Here is a 23,298-nt window from a genome sequence, read left to right as displayed (position 1 = left end):
TGAAGGTTACAAGAAAGAAGTCATATTGTTGAAAAAACACTGTGGGACAGGTGGGTGAGGGTGGGTTTTTACTATGTGTCCTCTGTAACATTTGATATCTGACCATATACATCATATCAGAACTATGATTGAAGTCTTAATGAAGTTACATAAAATAGAGTTGTACAAGTGTTTCAACTGTTTTGCTAATATACTTTTAATGGTAAAAATCAAGACAGGAGTAATAAGACTTTTACTATTGGACCCAATGTTCTCGGGAAATTTTATAAGCCAAATAAAGGCTAAGTTTAAAAAATGCTTTTTTTTTTTCCTATAGCATCTTATTTTTCTTTAATGAAGAAGAATACATATCTGCATGAATCATTCTGAGAGTGGTAATAAGAGGACTTATTATTTATTTTAAAGCTCAAAGTTATTTTTCTTCATCTCTGTTTCTTGGGTTAAAAAAAAAATTATTTGTTTGAAATTCTCAGGCTTCTTAAAGCTGTGGATTGACATCTTTCATCAAATATGGAAAATCCTTAGTCATTACTTTTCAAGCAGTCTCTCTTTTCATTCATCTTTTCTTTTGGGGGGTTCCAATTTAACATATTACACATTCTCTTTGTAACTTCTAAGTCTCTTTACTCCTATATTTTTACTCCTGAATATTTTCTGTATTTTTATATTTTGTATGTTTTTGTATTTCCATGCTTTATTCTAGATAGTTTCCTCTGACATAATTCTCTCTTCAGTAGTATCAAATGATTTTTCTAGTTTTGCAACTTCTCTTTAGTTCTTTTTCTGATTTACTATGACATTTTTATAATTTGTGATGTTTTGCTAAATCTTATAGCTTGAATTTTATTGTCCTACATGTTGTAACTATAGAATTATACAGACTTGACATTGCAGCTCAAGTATATATTTCTGTTAATGTTTCTGATAGATGTGTGTGTTTTTATTGCCTGTTGCTTTTACTTGTTTGTACTTATGATTAATTGCCTTCTTACGTGCCCTGTTATCTTTGATTATGTACTGAGCGTTCTGTAGCATTACAGTCCTTTACAGTTCTAAAATCCAGAAAGCTCTGCAACTAAAAGCTGTTTCATAACTCATTTATTGTCCTAACCTGTTGTGAAGTGACACAAAGCTGTTTAGTTGTATTCAACTTAGTGTAAATGTTTGTACGGTTTGCATCCGATTGATAACAGGGTAATGCCCCTTACCCCACTGATGATATGACAATATGGTATATGTACCATATTATTTTTCTAAAATGTGAAATCTTCTCAATTCTCATCACATTTAGCCTGAAGATTTAGATAAAGAATAGTGGATCTGTTTGAAAATTTACTTCTAGAAATCATTTGAGACTTGGGATAATGTTATTTTTCTCTCAGTAAGATTTTTGTTATCCTGCCAAACACTAAAGGTTCTAACAAACTGGAATAATCATACCAATTTCATTTGAGATTTTAATTAGCTAATCTAAAAGACTAAAAGTCAAGCTTTTTACAAATCTGATATACTTGTAATTCACTTTAGTCCTAGGGTGATTTTTCTTTTAGAGTCCAGTCCAAAGTGGGCTAAAGAGAAGGGAATTGGTAACTTTGGTTCCAACCCTGTCTTTCCTTGGTCTCTGACCCTTTATCTATTTAGACCCTTTGCTTGCTGACCACATACCTCAGTTTCTCAGAACCTGCTTTGGGTAACAAAGGCCCCAAAGTAGAAGCTACTTCCAGTGCCAGTTGCACTCCTCTGGATTGCTGTCTCATCTAGGTACTTCCTCACCATCTGGTTTGTTGTTTGATACATGAAATATTTAGTGGGTCCTGGAGCCAGGAATCGAATCATTAACTCTGTTGTCTCAGTTCAGTTTCTCATTATTTTACTTCTAGTTATTTCCTAGCAAGTCTCCTTCCATTGAGCCATATCCCTTGCCATCTAACTTTGACCATTGCTGGAACATGTAGGACAATAAAATTCAAGCTATAAGATTTAGCAAAACATCACATTGCTAGTTCACGTAAACTTTTTTAGTAGCTCTCATTATTTACTTTTTTCCCTAATAGCTCAGTTGGTAAAGAATCTCCCTGCAATGCAGGAGACCCCGGTTCCATTTCTGGGTCAGGAAGATCCGCTGGAGAGGGATAGGGTACCTAGTCCAGTATTCCTGGGCTTCCCTTGTGGCTCACCTGGTAAAGAACCTGCCTGCAATGCAGGAGACCTGGGTTTGATTCCTGTTTTGGGAAGATCCCCTGGAGAAGTGGAAAGGCCACCCACTCCAGTATTCTGGTCTGGAGAATTCCATGGAGTGTATAGTCCATGGGATTGCAAAGCATCGGACATGGCTGAGCGACTTTGACTTCACTTCATTATTTAAAAGATGAAGTCCAATTCTTTAGCGAACAAGAGACTCCCTAGTCTTCCCTCTATCTACCTCTACAGTAGTGTTGTCTCCTGTTACCTTTCTCCTTGTACTCTGGATGCTAATCTGTGCCTGAAATGTTTCATGTCTTCATATCTTTGTCTGTACTGTTCTCTTTGCTAAGAATTCTTTGTCTTTCTTCTACCCTCAAACACTATCCCCTTGGCCTGAAAAGCTTCTCATCCTTGAAAGCTGGGAAAACTGACTGTTGTTTCTTTCTGTAGATCTTTCTTCATGCTTCCTTGCTCAGTCGCTTAGTTGTGTCCAACTGTAGTCCACCAGGCTCCTCTGTCCATGGAATTTTCTGGGAAAGAATATTGGAGTGGGTTGCCATTTCCTTCTCCAGGAGATCTTCCTGACTCAGGGACTGAACCTGTGTCTCTTGCATTGGTAGGCATTGGCAGGTGGATTCTTTACTGCTGAGCTACCGGGGAAGCCTGAAATAATTAAATAAAGTGTCTATTCACTGAGACCATAAAATTAACTAATGCCTGTTAGAAAAAAAAAATGTAAAAAGTAAACAATTTCAGACAAAGGTTCTCAATTCTCAGTTAAACCTAAAGTCAACTTAACCAGAGCATCTTATTAATTGATATTTCTAGGTAACTGCATTATATTACTGATGAAATTCTGTTTCTTTTTCTAAAAGTTTATTTCTTTTGTTAAATTTGCTTCTGATTTTTTATTTTATTTCAAGGCATATGTAACACAACCAGAAGGAACAGTTTCAAAGCTGCCGCTTTCCGGCTGTTTGTATGATAGTCCTTGACTCATTTGCTTATCTCCAAACTGACTTTTAACAGTTTTTCTTTGCTCCTAAAGTTTCAAGGTCTAACATAAAAAGCCAACTGTACTTAATAAAATTACTCATTAAAAGGTAGTAGTTGTCTAGAGTGGTGCTCTTAGTTGTTACTTATCCAGTTGATGACTGAAGGTGCTGTGGAGTTCAGCTGTGTCCTTACTGATTTTCTGCCTACTGAACTGTCCCTTTCTCATAGAGGTGTGGTTGAAATCTCCAGCTATAATAGGAGATTCGTCTGTTTCTCTGTAGTTTTTAAACTCACATAATTTGACACTTTGCTGTTAGGTACATATACATTAAGGATTCTCAATTTTCTTAGGGAATTGGTTCTTTTATTATTACATAAAGTGAAAGTGAAGTGAAGTCGCTCAGTCGTGTCCGACTCTTGGCGACCCTGTGGACTGTAGCCCACCAAGCTCCTCTGTCCATGGGATTCTCCAGGCAAGAATACTGGAGTGGGTTGCCATTTCCTTCTCCAGGGGATCTTCCCAACCCAGGGATCAAACCTGGGTCTCCCGCATTGCGGGCAGACATAAGCCTTTATCTATTCCTGATTTTTTCTCTTACTCTGAATTCTACCCTATCTGAAATTAGTATAGCTACTTAAGGTTTCTTTTGATTAGCATGTTATATGTGTTAGCATGTTACATCTTTTTCAACCCCTTTACTTTTAATGTATTTGTATCTTTATATGTAAAGCAGATTTCTTGTAGGCAACATACAGCTGGGGCTTGTGTTTTGATCCCCACTGATAATCTCTGTCTTTAATTGGTATATTTGGACCATTTATGTTTAAAGGGATTATTGATATAGTTGGATTAATATCTATTATATTTGTTACTGTTTTCTGTTTGTTGCCCATGTTATTTGTTTGTTACTCTTGTTCTTTGTTTCTGTATTTGTCTTCTATTCCTTTTTGTCTTTTTTGATTTTAATTGATCATTTTACGTGATTCTATTTTTTTCTTTACCTTTTAATAAAGTTTTTAAGTGATTGCCCTAGAATTTGTAATATATGTTAGCAATTAATCCAAGTCCACTTTCAAATGATACTGAATTGTTTCCCAAGTAGTGCAATACCTTATAATAAAGAAATATTTCTAATTCGTTCCTTTAGCAACCCCAGTTTTGGCACTGAACTAAGTCTACTTTAGTACAGGCTGCTTTGTCATTTATCAGATATATTGATAATATGCTGATACTTATTTCAAGTTATCAGAATGTTGTTCATTTTCTAAGTTTGTACTCATTGAAGAAGGTATGAGATTTGTTAAGTGCTGGTAGTTACCTCTTTATGCTTCTTCAAGATGTTCTCCAGTGATGCCAGATTTTTTTCTTAGAAATAATTTTTAAAGAAAATCTAGAAAAGCTAGGTAGTAGTTTCTGTCAACTAAATCGACATTTCTGGGGGAAGAAAATCTTAACAATTGAAGCAATATTTCTTGCCTCTTTCTTGCTCTCATCTCATTTGACATAATTCTTTTATTTTCCTCTGTTAATACTCCTCTCTTTCCATATCCTTGAAGAAACAGATAGTCACTTGGTTCAAGAAAGATAACTCCCTGGTGACTGTCTTTCCTCCCTTGTCCTTCTCCCTCATCATATGTGTTTTAATGTGATCTTCTTGGTATGAGAGATAATGTTAAACTCATTATTACTGACCCTTGTTACTACTATCCTGAAGTCAGGTGCTTTTATTTTAGGTCTTTCTCAGATTTTTATTAATTAATTCAACAAATATTTATTGAGTGCCTATCATATGTCAGGTACTGAGGACTCTATAGACAATAAAATGGGCATGGGAATTATAGTTTTGTGGTTGAAATAATCACTGATTAATAATCTCACAAGGAAATGTCCAAAAATAGCTATAACTGTAATAGGGAGATGCTTGGGACTGTAAAAGCCTATAAAAAAAGATTTGACCTAGTCAGGGTAGTCAGGAAAGGCACTCTCAGGAAGTAGTAACACTTGAAACCTGAAGCGTGAATAGGCAGTTGATGAAGGGAGAAAATTCCTTCCATGTAGAGGAAACATTGTGGGCAAAAGCCGTGCCATGGGGAAGGAGAGTGTTGGTATGAAGGGCTGAAAGGATTCACAGGAGGCTGAAGGGATGGCGTAGGGTAGGGACCAGGCTATGCTGAGGAATTTTGCTATGTTTTGTGTTCGTTTTATAGAGCAGTGGGAAGCAATTGAAAGGTAGTATGCAGTAAACTTGTATTTGGAAAAAATTATTCTCACTATAGTAGGAATAATGATTTACAGGGGACTGTAGTAGATGTAGATAGATAAATTTAGGATAATCCAGCTGAGAAATGATAGTTAATTTAGAGGAAGTGGTGAGAAGTAGATTAAAAATACTTAGGAAAGATCGGCGAGGTTCATGGATTTGATATTGAATGGTAAGAGAGGGAGATGACTAAGATTTGGTACTGGGACAGTGGAGTGGATGTTATTTTTATTAGAATTAGCAACACTGGAATGAGAACAGATTTTTAAAGGAAAGATCATGGGTTAGGTTTGATACATTTTGAATTTGAGAGGCCACAAAATGTCTAATTGAATACATGAATATGTTGGTCAAGGAGATCAGGTCTGAACTGGAGGTATAAGTTGCTGTGGTTACTGTGAAGGATGATATGGATGGTGAGAATATGGTGATGGCGTGCCTGGCACCCAGTTTGATGAACTCCTAACATTCAGAGACTAGATAGAGAAGAGTGAATCTCACAGGAGACAGAGAAGTTGTGATCGGAGATGTTTAGAGGAAAACCAGAAGCTTTTATTTTTGAAAAGACTTTAATGATAGAAGTCATCTGTGTTCTGGTTTTTATTTTAAAACATTTTATTTAAAAAATAAATTCTGAGAGTTGTCTATTAATAATCTTTATTTAGCTCCTCTAGGCGTATCTTGCTTGAATGAGAAGCAGTTGTGTGCGTGTCAGGTGTGTCTTTGAGTTCTCTTACTTAGAAAGGAGGTAGTTTTTGCCACAGGAAGTGTTTCATCGGGAAGCAGATGTGCTCCAGTGATAGGAGATGGGAAGGGGATGTTTTGTTATTAATTACTTAGCTTTGAATAAACAAAGACTTTGTATTTTTGAAAGATGTCTTCTTCTGGTTTATAGAAATTAATCCTATTTTTAAAGCTTTTCATTAGTTGATCTAAGAGGTATGTACTCTGTTGTTCCAGTAACAGAACTCCTGAACTCTTTGTTAGTTGTATTATGTCGTATCTTCTGTTACATAAGAGCATGTGAGATTTATAGGATAGAATTTCGGTGTGGAAAAGGTGTGTCTTAAAAGATAGGAAGTGGTGGCAGACTAGTATTTGTAAACTGAGAAAGCTCAGGTTTTGCCTTTTCATCTCTGCTTGCTTCCCTTAGTTGAAAGAAATCTGAAAAGCCATTTTAATGAGAAACTGATATCCTATTTTAATCTTTAAAAAGTAAAGAATTTAGCATTTAAACTAGATAACAATAAAATATCTGGACTCAATGTCACAGTTATGCCCCGTAAGCCTAAATTTCTCAGCTGTATTCTGTGAATCGTAGTTGGAAAATGCTAATTTAAAGAGGTTATATAGAATCCTGAATTAGAAATTAGGATACCCGTGTATTCTTTTTGTTTGTTTGTTTGTTTTTGCTGTTGACTAGTCATGGACAAGTTCTTTTCTCTGCCCTCATTTGATTATATGTAAGTGTTGGTTAGGATAATCTGTGATGTCTTGTTTAGTTCTCTGTTCTCTAATTCTGATTCTGTGGGTTGATATTAAATGTTTCCATTTTTGCTCTGTATAGATTTAAAAAATATACTTATTTAAACTTTGTGCATTCAAAAAGAAGAAATTAATAATATGAAAACAAAAATCTGTTAGCAACAAAAATAACAAATTTCATTATTTTTAAAAAGAAAATATTTAAAAGAAATAGGAACAGAATTTCTCTCTACGTAAATTCTGTCTTATGTACACTGACATATTAATGATAATCTTCAGTAAAAGTGGGATCATGATCTACTTTTTATAGTATATATTGCTTTTATACCTTATCCCTTAGACTTCTTACCACCTAAATTTCTGTTTTAAGTTTTTTTTCTTACTGTGACTCTAGTATATACTCATAATTAAAAAATAAAACCATAAAGATCTAAGGTGATATCTCTTTGTACTCCCTACAGGCAATCACTCTTTAAAAATGTGTGTGTTTCTAGCACATTTAAATATATGTGGTTGTTTTTGCATGGTATGTACTGTGATTTATTGGGGCATCCTCCTATAGATGGTCATTTGCATCCCCCTCCCTTGCTTCCTTCCATTTAAAAAAAAATGCTGCAGTTCTTAAAATGCAGAAGATTGTTGAATTTTTAATTGTGCTTTATTTATATGCTGTAGATGGTCTTTGCTGTCTCCAAGGAAGAGGTTTGGCTAGGATTGCTGTATCTTTAATTCTCTGCACACGACCATGGGCAAAGTCTCTATGTGATCTACATACTCACTTGCACAGAATATTTCAAGCAGATATTCTCACTTTATCCTCTAATCCCAATACGATGTTTTTATTTTGGAGAACTTGACTGAATCTCATGGGAGCCTTGAGAATTCCTTTAGTCCTTTTATTGAAAAATCTGTCTACAGCTTGTTAGTCACAATTTGTCCCGTGAATCAGTAGCATACGTATCACTTACAGCTTGTTAGAAATGTAGAATTTCAGGCTCTCACCCATGTGTACTAAAGCAAAATCTACATTTTAATTCAGTCTCCTGGTGCTTCATTCATACCCTACAGCACGAGAAGCATTGGCCTGGAAGCAGATCCGTCGCATTATCTTTATGCGTGGTCGTTTGTGCCCACATCTTGAGTTTGAGCCTTTGGTTGTTATTGTTCTGATCTTTCTGAGGAGAAAGAAAAGAAAAAAGTGAAAAGTTTGAACTAAAGACTGGAATATACTAAGTTCAAGAACTTTTTCAAACCCTGTGCATTTATTGTGCCTTCCAATGGTAAGGTCTCCTGTTGATATTTTTACCTGTTTTTTTTTTTTTTTTTTAATACCATACCAGTATTACGGAAAAGAGAAGATATAGTCAGCTGTATTATCATGCTTTATTTTTGGTGTTTTAAAAAGAAAATAATTATTATTTTATGTTTTAGGTGTTTTTCAAAAAATTTTTAAATTGAAATTTATTTTATGTCACGCTTCTTTTGAAAACAGAATGTGTATCATGTGATGGATAGTAGGGAACAGTTGGAGCGTTGCATGAATTTTGTGTTTGCTTATGTGCCATTTGTTGAGAAATTTTAGCTGCATAGCAAAAACTGTATCCAAGTAAAGCATGATACTGTAGGAAATATTGAAAGGCATATGTCTTGACCAGCTACCAGCCACCTCAATTCCCCACACTTGTTACGCACCACATCCATCCACTTAAGCGTTAGAACTGTCATTTAGATTTCAGATAACCCTCCTTCCATCATGTCACAAAAACGAAAAATCCACAACCCTTCTGATGCCCACTTCTACAGGCAAACTTCAGAGTTTTTTTGAAGTAACATGATGTATTTATTTTAGCAATTAGGCTTTTCTTAACCATTTAACATGTGCAAAATGGTCTACAGTTTTTATCTTTTTTTATGTGTCATTGTTTCTAAATGTTTCTTCCCAAACCCACCTTCCTCAAAACCTTGAAATTTTATTATGCAATTTTGTAAAGTGTGATGATTTTTAGAAATGTATGTCACACGACATAGTAGAATTGAGTATAACAGTAGAATCTCAAGAAAAGAGAATCTGGAAAGAAATTGGTTCTATCCCTTGTGCCTTCAGTTCAGTTCAGTTCATTTGCTCGGACGTGTCTGACTCTTTGCGACTCCATGAACCGCAGCACACCAGGCTCCTCTGTCCATCACCAACACCTGGAGTTCACCCAAACCCATGTTCATTGAGTCGGGGATGCAATCCAGCCATCTCATCCTCTGTCGCCCCTTTCTCCTCCTGCCCTCAATCTTCCCTAGCATCAGGGTCTTTTTCAGTGAGTCAGCTCTTCACATCAGGTAGCCAAAGTATTGGAGTTTCAGTTTCAGCATCAGTCCTTCCAATGAAAAACCAGGCCTGATCTCCTTTAGGATGGAGTGGTTGGATCTCCTTGCAATCCAAGGGACTCTCAAGAGTCTTCTCCAACACCACAGTTCAAAAGCATCAATTCTTCTGCGCTCAACTTTTTTTATAGTCCAACTCTCACATCCATACATGATTCCTGGAAAAACCATAGCCTTGACTAGACAGACCTTTGTTGACAAACTAACGTCTCTGCTTTTTAATATGCTGTCTAGGTTGGTCATAACTTTCCTTCCAAGGAGTAAGCATCTTTTAATTTCACCATCTGCAGTGATTCTGGAGCCCAGAAAAATAAAGTCAGCCACTGTTTCCACTGTTTCCCCATCTATTTCCCATGAAGTGATGGGACCGGATGCCATGATCTTCGTTTTCTGAATGTTGAGCTTTAAGCCAACTTTTTCACTCTCCTCTTTCACTTTCATCAGGAGGCTCTTTAGTCCTTCTTCACTTTCTGCTATAAGGGTGGTGTCATCTACATATCTGAGGTTATTGATATTTCTCCCAGCAATCTTGATTCCAGCTTGTGCTTCCTCCAGCCTGGCGTTTCTCATAAGGTACTCTGCATAGAAGTTAAATAAGCAGGGTGACAATATATAGCCTTGACGTACTCCTTTTCCTATTTGGAACCAGTCTGTTGTTCCATATCCAGTTCTAACTGTTGCTTCCTGACCTGCATACAGGTTTCTCAAGAGGCAGGTCAGGTGGTCTGGTATTCCCATCTCTTTCAGAATTTTCCACAGTGTATTGTGATCCACACAGTCAAAGGCTTTGGCATAGTCAATAAAGCAGAAATAGATGTTTTTCTGGAACTCTCTTGCTTTTTCCATGATCCAGCAGATGTTGACAATTTGATCTCTGGTTCCTCTGCCTTTTCTAAAACCAGCTTGAACATCTGGAAGTTCACGGTTCACGTATTGCTGAAGCCTGGCTTGGAGAATTCTGAGCATTACTTTACTAGCGTGTGAGATGAGTGCAATTGTGTGGTAGTTTGAGCATTCTTTGGCATTGCCTTTCTTTGGGATTGGAATGAAAACTGACCTTTTCCAGTCCTGTGGCCACTGCTGAGTTTTCCAAATTTGCCAGCATATTGAGTGCAGCACTTTCACAGCATCATCTTTCAGGATTTGAAATAGCTGACATGGAATTCCATCACTTCCACTAGCTTTGTTCATAGTGATGCTTTCTAAGGCCCACTTGACTTCACATTCCAGGATGTCTGGCTCTAGGTGAGTGATTACACCATCGTGATTATCTGGGTTGTGGAGATCTTTTGCACAGTTCTTCTGTGTATTCTTGCCACTTCTTAGTATCTTCTGCTTCTGTTAGGTCCATACCATTTCTGTCCTTTATTGAGCCCATCTTTGCATGAAATGTTCCCTTGGTATCTCTGATTTTCTTGCAGAGATCTCTATTCTTTCCCATTCTATTGTTTTCCTCTATTTCTTTGCACTGATCACTGAGGAAGGCTTTCTTATCTCTCCTTGCTATTTTTGGAACTCTGCATTCAAATTAGACATGTTAAAAATTTCCTTGCATCACACTTCCTGAGCATTCCGTAGACTCCCTTTCTTAGTATCAGTCCTTCCTGGTTAGCTGGCAGTTTCAGGAGGGCAGGGACAGTGTGTATGTTATTCTTTTTTGTTCCTCTCGTCTTAGTTCAGTGCCTGATACATGGCAGGTACTGAATAACCATTTTAAAAATGGCTCCATACCAATATAAGTACTTGTATATTTATTTAGAGAATTCAGATGTTTCTTTTGGGTAAGCAACTAGAGTAATTCTTAAAGCTGTGCTTTGAATATTGCAAATTATATATTAAGGAAATGAATAATAATTAGCTGATACTTGAGGTGGCAGTAATGTTCTTGTTATGACACTTTAATCAGCAGCCAATTTTTATATTAGGATTCGTAATGAATGTGGTAGTTCAGTGGTAGTAGTGTCATAGTTTCTAATTAAAAAATTAAAGAACTTGGAATATTTTCTTAAAAATTATAAATTTGTTGTATACATTTGATAAAATTTAGAAAATGCAGTGTGTCAGGTGATCATGTTAAATTCAGGTGAAAGACAAAACTTAGAGAAATAGCTAACAAATGATATTAGGCTATCATAATGATAGAAGATAATTTGAAACATTTGGCAAGTCCAACTTTAGCCAACTCTAAAAGAGGTGAATTTCTTAATTTCTTTGATTATCCCTACTTAGTGACTGTCACTTCCTCACTCTATATTTCTTTTGCTTTCTGATTTTGCTTGAATCTTTTTCTGTGCTGTTTAATATTTTCCACTTCCATATTCCTTTAAATAGGGAAGTTTATGCTAAGAATTGTAGTAGCTCCTTGAAAGAATTGGGTTGATGAGTTTAGAAACTAGTATAATTATATTTACCTTACCTATTTAGTGTGTAAAAGTATTTTCTCATTTAACACCGAGTCTCTGAACTTTACAGTGTTAATTATGGGGCTTAAGTTCTACTCCTATAGTGCAACTTTTCTCAAAATCGTAGTTTTAATTTTTACTGAGGTGTTTTAATAGGGTGATCTAGATTAACTTCCCTCTCATGAAACCTGTGAAACTAGATATTTTCTTATTAGTATTACCCAAAAGATACTCTGAAATAGGGACCATTACAGTATTAATAATAAAATATCTGTTATAGACCCAAAGGAAGTAGTTTTGAAATTTAAAAAAAAATACGGGTGTAATGTCTTCTTTTGAAGTAATTTCAAGCCTATAGAATATTTGCAAGCATACAAGAAACTTCTATATACCCTTTGTGTGGGTGTGTCTGTGTGTGTGTGTGTGCGCACGTGCACAAGCGCTCAGTCATCTCCAACTCTTTGTGACCGCCCTGACTGTAACCCGCCAGGCTCCTCTGTCTGTGGAATTTTGCAGGCAGGAACACTGGAGTGGGTTGCCATTTCCTTCTCCAGGAGATCTTCCCGACACAGAAGTCAAACCTCTGTCTCTTGTGTCTCCTGCATCTCCTGCATTTCAGGCAGATTCTTTACCACTAAGCTACCAGGGACCCTTTCAGTTCAGTTCAGTTCAGTCGCTCAGTCGTGTCCGACTCTTTGCGACCCCATGAATCGCAGCACGCCAGGCTTCCCTGTCCATCACCAATTCCCGGAGTTCACTCAGACTCACGTCCATCGAGTCCGTGATGCCATCCAGCCATCTCATCCTCTGTCGTCCCCTTCTCCTCCTGCCCCCAATCCCTCCCAGCATCAGAGTCTTTTCCAATGAGTCAACTCTTCGCATGAGGTGGCCAAAGTACTGGAGTTTCAGCTTCAGCATCATTCCTTCCAAAGAAATCCCAGGGCTGATCTCCTTCAGAATGGACTGGTTGGATCTCCTTGCAGTCCAAGGGACTCTCAAGAGTGTTCTCCTACACCACAGTTCAAAAGCATCAGTTCTTCGGCGCTCAGCCTTCTTCACAGTCCAACTCTCACATCCATACATGACCACAGGAAAAACCATAGCCTTGACTAGATGGACCTTTGTTGGCAAAGTAATGTCTCTGCTTTTGAATATGCTGTCTAGGTTGGTCATAACTTTCCTTCCAAGGAGTAAGCATGTTTTGAAAATTTCATGGCTGCAGTGACAATCTGCAGTGATTTTCGAGCCCCCCAAAATAAAGACTGACACTGTTTCCACTGTTTCCCCATCTATTTCCCAAGAAGTGATGGGACCAGGTGCCATGATCTTCGTTTTCTGAATGTTGAGCTTTAAGCCAACTTTTTCCCTCTCCTCTTTCACTTTCATCAAGAGGCTCTTTAGTTCCTCTTCACTTTCTGCCATAAGGATGGTGTCATCTACATATCTGAGGTTATTGATATTCCTCCCAGCAATCTTGATTCCAGCTTGTGCTTCCTCCAGCCTGGCGTTTCTCATAATGTACTCTGCATATAAGTTAAATAAGCAGGGTGACAATATACAGCCTTGACGTACTCCTTTTCTTGTTTGGAACCAGTCTGTTGTTCCATGTCCAGTAATAACTGTTGCTTCCTGACCTGCATATAGGTTTCTCAAGAGGCAAGTCGGATGGTCTGGTATTCCCATCTCTTTCAGAATTTCCACAGTGTATTGTGATCCACACAGTCAAAGGCTTTGGCATAGTCAATAAAGCAGAAATAGATGTTTTTCTGAAACTCTTGCTTTTCCATGATCCAGCAGATGTTGGCAATTTGATTTCTGGTTCCTTTACCTAGATTCAATATTTATGTACAGTTTGCCCTGTTTGTTTGGTCATATTTCATATACCTTTATATGGGTAGTTTTTCTCTGAATCATTTGAGGGTAAATTGGAAACATAATGCCTCTAAGATCCCGAAATACTTCAGTGGGAATTTCCTAAGAATAATAACATTCTCTTTCATAATGAAAATGAGAGATCTTAATGTTAATATTCTATTATCTAATCCATAGTCCATATTCAGATTTTGTCAGTTATCCCAATAATGTTTTTTATAGCTTTTTCTCCCCATTTTAGGATCAGATCCAAAATTATGCTTTACTTTTCATTGTTTCTCCTTAGTCTCCTTTGAATTACAATAGTTCCATAGCTTTTCTCTGACTTTCTTGACCTGGACACTTTTGAAGCAAATGATATAGTTATTTCGTAGATCTTCTTTAATTCAAGGTTATCTGATGCTGCTTGTGATTAGATTTAGGTTATGCATTTTTTTTTTACAGGAATAAATCACAAGCTATGCTTTCACAAGTCAACATATCTGGAGGTGTATAGTATTGGTTTGTTCCAGTATTGGTATGTCTGTCTGTATGTATTTATTCATCCATATTCATTCATTATCTTCAATGCATTTACTCCTTTTCTCAAGTCTTAAATACACAGAAAGTGCTTTCAGAATTGCTAACTCATTATATTAGATAAGTAAGCCTACTAACTGTAGTATTTGCAGTTCTTTAAAGGTAAAACTTAATTATGGGAAAATGCATAAATCTTGAGAACAATTGGATGAGTCTTGACAAATATACCCATATTCACATGTATATCAAGGTTAAGAAAATTTCCTTAACCCTAGAAAGTTTCCTGGTGCCCTTTCTTGTTAATAATGCTTTCTACCACTGACAACTGCTTTCTTGATTTTTTTCCCCCCTGTTAAAAATTAGTTCAGCCTATTTTAGAACTCTGTAGAAATGGAATCATACAGCATGTGCTCTTTTGTGTTTAGTTTCTTTTGTTGGCATAATATCTGTGGTTTTCATTCACATTGTTTTGTTATTAGTAGTTTATTCTTTTTATAGCTGAGTTGTATACAGTGTTTGAAACCATCACAGTTTGTTTATCCAGTCTGCTGTGATAGACATTTGGGTTGTTTTCAGTTTAAGGCTATCATAAATAAAGCTGCTGTGAACATGAAGTACAGGTTTGTGTATTTTCATTTCTCTTGAGTAAATGCTTATGAGTGGAACTGCTGTGCATTGGATAAATGTATGTTTATCTTATAAAAATAAAATTGTCAAATTTGTTCCATAGCAGTTGTATCATTTCATGACTTTGTGATTGATTATGAGATTTCTGGTTGCTCCACATTCTCACCAGCATCTGGTGTTATTAGCCATTTAAGTGTTAGCTATTTTAGTGAATGATATCTCATTATTGGCTTTAATTTGTGTTTCTCTCAGTCCTAATGATGTTGAGTACATTTCCCACTATGCTTATTGACCATTCATATAACTTTCTTCATGAAGGGTCTGTTCAACTCTCTTTCCCTATTCGTGTCCTGACTCTTTTGTGACCCCGTGGACTGTATAGCCCACCAGGCTCCTCCATCCATGGGATTCTCCAGGCAAGAATACGGAGTGGGTTGCCATTTCCTTCTCCAATCAATAAGCTATAGGAGCTCTTTATATTTTGTAGTACAGATTGTAAGACATTTGTATTGTGAATATGTTCTCCCGTTTTGTAGCTTGCTTATTGATTGTCTTCTAGACTTGTTCAGGTTTTAATTTTTATGAATTCATAGTTATTAATGTTTTCCTATCATGGTTACTGCTTTTTATAAAATTTGTTTTATTTTATTTTTGGCTGCACTAGGTCTTCGTTGCTGCGTCCGGGCTTTCAGTTGTGGCAAGCAGGGGCTATTCTTTGTTGTGGTGTGTGGGCTTCCTTTTGCCATGGCTTCTGTTGTTGCAGAGGACAGGCTGTAGGTGCACAGGCTCTGTAGCTGTGGTTCACGGGCTCTAGAATGCCGATCCAGTAGTTGTGGTGCTTGGACTTAGTTGCCTTGTGGCCTGTGGAATCTTCCCAGATCAGGGATCAAACTAGTGTCCCCTGCATTGGCAGGTGGATTCCTAAGCACTGGACCACCAGGGATATCCAGTTATTACATTTTTTAATCCCAAGAAATTTTTGCCTATCCTCAGTTCACAAAAATATTCTCTTGTGATCTCCTTTATAAGCTTTATCAGTTTATATTTTACATTTAGGTTTATTTTCCACCACAGATCAGTTTTGGTGGATTGTGTGATGTGTCATAAGTAGGGATTAGAACTTAATGTTTACTGTTTTTCTCTTTCTGCAGATTCACATTTCTAAGTGTCTTTTTTAAGCCAAGAGAAAATTTTATGATTGTAATATACTCTAATTTGATTTATTATACTTTTGGGAAAGCTGAGTACTTCAACACTTACTTAGTACAGAAATGTGTAAATTTAGAGACTATATAAACAAATGAAGATGAGATCATTATTTTATGATAATGGAAATAACTAGAACATTTTAATATGTTTCAAAGAATAGATATGTTACTAACTTTACTGTTTGGCAATAATAAGAAAGAGACAGTTAAGAACTGTTTTTTCATTGTACATATTCTACAAATGGATGGTTTTTTAGTTTTCCACATGAAATCATCATTTTTTATGCAGCTTGCAAAGTGATCTGATTGCCATGTTTTATCTCTTTTATTGATGGTCTTAAGTCTGTCAGGCTTTCCATTTGAAACCCCTATTTTCAGGAGTTTATGAGCTGACAGTTGAAAAAAAATTAACCAGCAAAAAAACTTGGCATTCATGATCTTGGTTCAGTATAAGGTACTGTGCTTTAATAACATTTTAAGTAGTCAGCTCTTCTTCTTCTTTTTTTTTTTTTTTTTTTAGGTTGTAAATAGCACAAAGAGGAATAAAGGAATTTTTTTTGGTTGAATAGATAGGGAATATTTTTCCATACAGCTTATCCCAATTAGATTTATAAAGCAAACTTTTCCCTTTTAGAAATCATTTAAGTATGTACTTTCCTGTGTTCCAGTTCCCACAAGATGTTGCCTTAAGATTTTCCTTTTCCTTTGCTATAGTTCATAGCAAGTATCCACTATCCCTTTTCTTTTTTTCTGTCCACTTGTGCTTTTAAAATTCTCCCTAGTGTGTTCACGTTAAAAATGGCTTTATATTTTGGCATTCTTTTGTCCTTTTCCCCTCATCTTTGCAGTGCCTCTTGCACAAAACTTTACCTATTGGTTTTAAAACAATATTAACTTTGAGAGAAGTTGTGGTGTAAATAGCAAGAATTTTCTTGAAATGCCAACTTTAAAAACTATCCTGAAGAGCTGTCATTTAGAGAGCAGGCTTTTAGGCAAGGTTTTTCTTCTTCTTCTGGAAAGTGTGTAAGTCAGCTTGAGTACTTTCACAATCTGTTTTTAACCCAATATCATTCACATAGTGAACACTTAACTGCTATTGGTCCCCAAAGGTGTCTGTGGGGGTTTTTTTGTTGCTTTTATTTCACTTCTCATTTTTTTTAAAAAAACCATTTCCTGAAAACTCCGGGCAGAAATGTAACCTACTACAGGAAGTGAGATGATCTTCTTTTGCTGTATTCTGAAGATAATTTGCTTCATACAGGAGGTTTTTGGGTGCTTGCTGAAATTTTGGAGATCTGGGAAAATGGGGGTAATAACATGACACCAGTTCTTAAGCAGCAACATCTGCTGTGGTTCAAAGCCACACAAAGAAAGCTGTTTAAGCAGTTGAATGTTTTGGACTGCACGGACAAGTGTGGTTCAACTGCAAAGACTGCAGAGCAAAAAATTCGAAGTTTCAAGAAGTTGTTAAAACATGGAGTCATGGAGGATGAGCATCTTTAAGAGACAGACATCACCGCGTCCTCCAGGCTATCGAAGATCTTTGTCAGAACCTGCTTATGCACACTCAGAGACAGGAACAAGCTTAAAGAGTTATCCATGGCGTGGTCCAGTGAAAAGCAAGAGGAAGAAAAATGAACAGGCTGTTTCCAGTCTAGGAAAGCCACTGGGTGCTTATCGGTGGCAAACACACCCCAGCTTAAGGTTGAAAGGGGGCAAAAAGGAGCAATTGGAAAATAATAAAGGAGACTTGGATGAACCACCACAACAAGCGGTCCTGCCAAAGATGGTTGGGGATAATATTTCTTCCTCTGGCAATGAAGTCCTTGGAACATCCATGGAGAAGCAGAACCTGGTAAACACTCGGTCACTTCGGGTTCCATTCAGCAGATCTCTCTCAGAGCCAGAACCCCGCTCCAGTGTCAGATTTATTAGACGGTGGCCGACTTCAGTGGGGTCAGTGGAGTCTGAGCAGCAGGGATATTTCATCCGTGGCATTTTCTCTACTCTTTCCAATGGCTTTTCCAGGATGCTGAGTCTAAAAGGAGAGTCAACCAGTGAGCCAGTAAGAGAAGGTATATTGTGATGAATAAGGGGGAAGAGGGATTTTAATTATTTGTGTTTTATAATGAATAAAACATCCTCTTTGCTCATTATAAAATAATTTACTTAATTAGTGCAATTTTAAAAAAGTATTAAACTCTAGAAGCTCAATGAATGATAGTAATTGATAGTAAAAAATTGATTTAGAAGGAATTTTTTTATTATGTTATATTCTGAACTCTTCATTTTGGGGCCTGTGTAAAATTATTTGTTTTGTTTTATCTTTTACCCTTTTTAATCCCATTGATCTACTTTTGTACATTAAATGCAGTTTAGAGGGAGAAAGTATCAAATCATCTCCTGACAAAGTTGAGAGTTAAAAGAGAATTCCTTCTATTATTGCTTCATAAAAATTGACAAATGTTATTGGAGCTATTTAGAGCTGGATTGTATTGATAGCTTTTAATAGGTGGGACTTCTGATCTGCTCATGTCTTGGTAATACACAATTTGAAAATGGAAGGAAAAGATGCAAATCTTGAATATTTAGGCTACAAAATAGAAATTTGTGTTTGATTCATTTCAGGTAACAGAATCGTCAACATTTAAAATAAACTCAGGATTTGTTTATATTTTAAAATGTTTTATATTGATGATAGTGTTTTAAGCTACCAAAAGAAACCTTAAAATTTTTATCTGATTGCTTTGGATGTGACTGAGCTTACCTGACAAACTACTTTAATTATGAGTTAAGACTTGTGTTTGATTTTTTTTTTGTTTTTTTTTTTTTTTTTTTGAAAATCTTAATATACTGATAATATTTCTATTGAGTTGAGGTCATTTTTGGATATGCTCTTTCCGTTAGAAAACTTTATCTTATCTCTAATTATGAGATTGACCACATCAGCAGAAGTTTGAATTCTTTCTAAAATTGTGGAAATTGTTGAATAATTTTCATACTAGAATACAGTTTAATTTCTTTAAAAATAATGTCAGTGAAAAATTGAGTAATTTTCCAAGTGTATTTGTGCCAAAAATTCAGTATGTCTCCTAAACCTTGTTTTCCCTTTAGATTTTCCTTTGCCCAGTGTGTTTTAATTTTACTATTAAGGAAATATATTTTCTTCTTACTCTTGGTTTATAGATAATTACTGAAAGTAAAGTCTTTCTTGATGTGCCTCTATTAACATCCTGTTAAAATATTTTAGAGACTAAGTTATTGCATTTCCTTGGATACTAGTATGTCTGTTCCTTGCCAGGTGATCATAGGATGATCTAAGTAAAGGAGCATCAAAGGATAAGAGTTTAAAGGAAATTCTTAGAATCAGTGCCTCCCAGTAGTTAATGTGTATACATTTGATAAAAGAAATCTATAGGGTTTTTGTTTTTTGATATTTGTATTTACAATCCTTTTTGGACTTTTGTAGTTAACTTTCAGTTTTTAGCAACTTCACCAACCTGTTGGCAGCCCACATATATGTGAGATCATCTGAGAATGTTTCCTAGCTTTTTACACATTTATGGTCTGCTTAAAGTGACTTCCCTCGTGGCTCAGACAGTAAAGCATCTGCCTACAACATGGGAGACCTGGGTTCGATCCCTGGATCGGGAATATCCTCTGGAGAAAGAAATGGCAACCCACTCCAGTATTCTTGCCTGGAAAATCCCATAGACGGAGGAGCCTGGTTGACTACAGTCCGTGGGGTCGCAAAAAGTCAGACACAACTGAGTGACTAAACTAAAGTGATATAAACATTTTATATTTATTATGTCATAATATATTATACATTCTAATCATGCAATAATTATGCAAATAGAGACATATTTGGAGTGAAAGGTACTATGCTAAGGGATTTCAAGTCCTAGAGGTAAAGCACAGTACATAGTGTTCCTACCTGTCAGATCAGCAGTTTTTATTGATTAGTTACTGTGTATGGTATTTCCTGAGTGCTTCACAGGTGGAGAGTCAAGCTCCTAAAACAGAAGGATACTGTTTAATGCCAAAACTGGAGCTAATTCTTGTGTGTTGTTTAGTCCCTTATTAGTGTCCTGCTCTTGCAACCCCATGGACTGTATCCTGCCAGGCTCCTCCGTCCATGGGATTTCCCAGGCAAGAATACTGGAGTGGGTTGCCATTTCCTTCTCCAGGGGATTGAACCCACTTCTCCTTCAGTAGCAGGCTCATTGCCAGATGGATTCTTTACTGCTGAGCCACCTGGGTAGAGATTTCTTTTTCTCTTTGGACTATAGCTTCTGCCCAGCCTAGAGTCTACCCAAGTGGTTTTCTAAACTTCTGCACTTGTAAACCTTTCTTTATTTCTCATTCTCCAGGGGGGAAAGAATACAGTTGACCCAGGAGATCTGAATTCTGCTTCTATCTTACGCCAGTTTGCACTTGTGAAATTTAATCTCTGAATTTCTCTTTACACTTTTGTGGCATAGAAATTTCTTTCTTACAAAGTGAAATTTGAAAATATGTAAATTATAATTTATGTAGTATTTGTTCACAAATGCTACGTGAGTAGAACTTGTTTTTATCACAGTTGCTATTATTGTATTGTGGCAAGGTGTGGGATTATTAGAATATAGATGTCTTTAAGAAAATTGATATATTTTAAAATTTGAAACCCAACTAGTGTTTGTTACTTTTCTTGTTCCATATGAACTCAATATATGAGAGGCATTAAATAATACAGCATGTATTTAAAGCATTTAAAGTAGTGTTTGGCACATAGCAGTTGTTTAGTAATTAATATATATATATTTACATTGAGTTTTCATTTTTTGCAGTCAAAATGTTTTTTCCCTTTTTATTGAAGTATGGTTGATTTACTATATTCAGTATATATTTGATATTATTTCTATTAAGAAAGTAAAAATATGGGGATAGATAATAATTTTAAAAAACAATAAAGAGAAAGAGGATACCCAATTATTGAATTCACTATAATTACAAAATGTAAATAAATTGTGATGTTCTCTTCTTAAATTCTGTGAGCCTGAACTTTTTCTGAGCGTACGCGTGTTCTGAGCATAAGCAAGTAATAATTCCTTGTATCTACTAATAGCAGAAAATTTTTAGATTCCTTGTATCTAAAAATACAGAATCTTATGCTTAAAGCAATGAAATATATCATGCGTGCATGTGTGCTAAGTCACTTCAGTCGTGTCTGTCTCTTTGTGATGCTATGGAGTGTAGCCTGCCAGGCTCCTCTGGCCATGGGATTCTCCGGGGTAATGGAGAATAACTGGGAACTCCAGAACGCTGGAGTGGATTGTCATGCCCTCCTTCAGAGGATCTTCCTGACCAGGGGATTGAATCCATGTCTGTTAAGTATCCTGCATTGACAGGTGGATTCTTTACCACTAACTCCACCTGGGAAGCCCTGAAATATATGTACTCAGGATCAATACCAAATTGAAGAGATAAAAGCTTACTACTGTACTGTTTAACCCTCCAGCTGTATAATATATATTCCTTTACCTGCTACAATATATAGATCAAATGATACATTATTAAAAAAAAAAAAAAGACTTGTGTTTCTTATAGCTAAAAATAGTTCCAGCTCTTTTGGGCCCATGTCTAATGATGTCGCCATGCTTGCAGTAGTGGAAGTAAATTGAAGCACCAATAAAAGAGGATTAACTAAACAGATCAAATGAAAAAGATACCATATAGTCTTCATAACTGTTGGGCTTCCCACGTGGCCTGGTGGTAAAGAATCTGCCTGTCAATGCAGGAGATGGAAGAGATGCAGGTTCAATCTCTGGGTTAGGAAGATCCCCCAGAGTAGTAAATGGAAACCGCTTCAATATTCTTGCCTGAAAAATTCCATGAACCGATTATAGTCCATGGGGTTGCAGAGTCGAACATGACTTAGCGACTAAACAACAACAATGGAGATTCCTTAAAAAACTAGGAATAAAACTACCATATGAGTCAGCAATCCCAGGACTGGGCGGGCAAGTGCACACACTCACACACACGTGTGTGTGGTCAGGTAGCATTCTTCTGAGGCTTCTCCAGCTTTAGTCAGGGCTGTCTTATTATCTTCTCACTTGGGCTTTTCTCTGAGCACAGGTGGCTCTATAGTCTCTTTCTTTATAGGGACATCAGTCCTATTAGGTTAGGACCCCACATGGACAGAGGAGCCGGGTGGACTGCAGTCCATGGGGTCATACAGAGTCGGACATGACTGAGCAACAAACACACATACCACCCTTCTGACTTCATTTAACCTTAAGTACTTCCTTAAAGGCTCACAGTCACACTGGGGCCTAGGGTTTCAACATATAAATAAACTTTAGGGTGACACAGTTCATTCCATATCACCAGGAAACAAAGGTCTCATAAATAATGAGGCCATTAATGCAATGTATTAGCATATATGCTCAAACTTAAAATAATTTGTTGTAATGTTAAGTAACTTTAGAGAAAAATAGGCCATATCACTTTAAATTTATCTTATTTTTCTCATTTTATGTGTGTTTATTTTTGAAATGGTTATGAATGGTGTAAGTTATCTTCCTCCTTTTCTTTTAAGACTATTTCATTTACATTCCCATCTGCTGACCATTAATGAAAATGTTGAGGATGTTGGACACTCTGGTAATCTATTATACTGAAATGTAGAAGAAGGCTCTACTGGACACATCAGTTGTTTATATATTTTTTCCATCACAATTTTTCTTTATGGGTACATGCCTTACCCACCTTTTCCTGGTTTGTATTATTTCTTTGAGGGTATACCAGGAATGATTATACTGTGGAATACGATTGTCTTGTATCTTGTTATATATATTATAAGATTTTCTGCTTAAAAGCTATAAAACATTAATAATGTCTACAACAATTTATGAGTAAAATTTTCTCCCATGACTTTACCAGATTGGTAATTAAGCTTTAGTTTATTATAGTTTTGTGTTTGACTCATAGCACAGAGTGAGGAAAAGGGAAAGATCTTTGAGGTTGGACTAGTGGCTTCAGGATTTTACACGTGCTGCTGTCTAGTTATATGCCTGAGAAGGTTTCACATAACCTTTCTGAGCTTTCATTTTCTCATCAGTAAAGTGTGGGATGATGATAACTATCTAGTAGGCTTATTATAAGGGCTTCCCTGGTGGCTCAGAGGTTAAAGCGTCTACCCACAATGCAGGAGACCAGGGTTTGATCCCTGGGTCAGGGAAGATCCCCTGGAGAAGGAAATGGCAACCCACTCCAGTACTCTTGCCTGGAGAATCCCATGGACAGAGGAGCCTGATAGGCTACAGTCCACGGGACCTCAAAGAGTCGGGACGCGACTGAGCGACTTCACTTTTACAGGCT

General features: G+C 36.5%; 1 protein-coding gene across 7 annotated transcripts in view; it reads left to right on the top strand.

The window, feature by feature from the left end:
• The window catches only part of RASAL2 (RAS protein activator like 2), a 394,323-nt gene that overhangs the window by 121,101 nt on the left and 249,924 nt on the right, over positions 1-23,298 (top strand). For 2 of the 7 annotated variants that reach the window (XM_040263906.1, XM_040263903.1), the window contains exon 1: positions 17,098-18,005. The exons of 3 other annotated variants lie outside the window; for them this stretch is intronic. In XM_040263906.1, coding sequence (XP_040119840.1) covers positions 17,405-18,005 — 601 coding nt within the window. In that variant the 5' untranslated portion in view covers positions 17,098-17,404. Of the gene's footprint in view, positions 1-17,097; positions 18,006-23,298 lie in introns of those variants that run through there. 2 more of the 7 variants (XM_040263907.1, XM_040263904.1) reach the window with 1 other exon arrangement.

Source organism: Oryx dammah, unplaced genomic scaffold, assembly GCF_014754425.2.
Source record: "Oryx dammah isolate SB20612 unplaced genomic scaffold, SCBI_Odam_1.1 HiC_scaffold_21, whole genome shotgun sequence".
In the NCBI taxonomy this organism is placed as follows: Eukaryota; Metazoa; Chordata; class Mammalia; order Artiodactyla; family Bovidae; genus Oryx; species Oryx dammah.
Note: the sequence above shows the minus strand (reverse complement) of the source record. Positions and strands in the feature narration are given on the sequence as shown.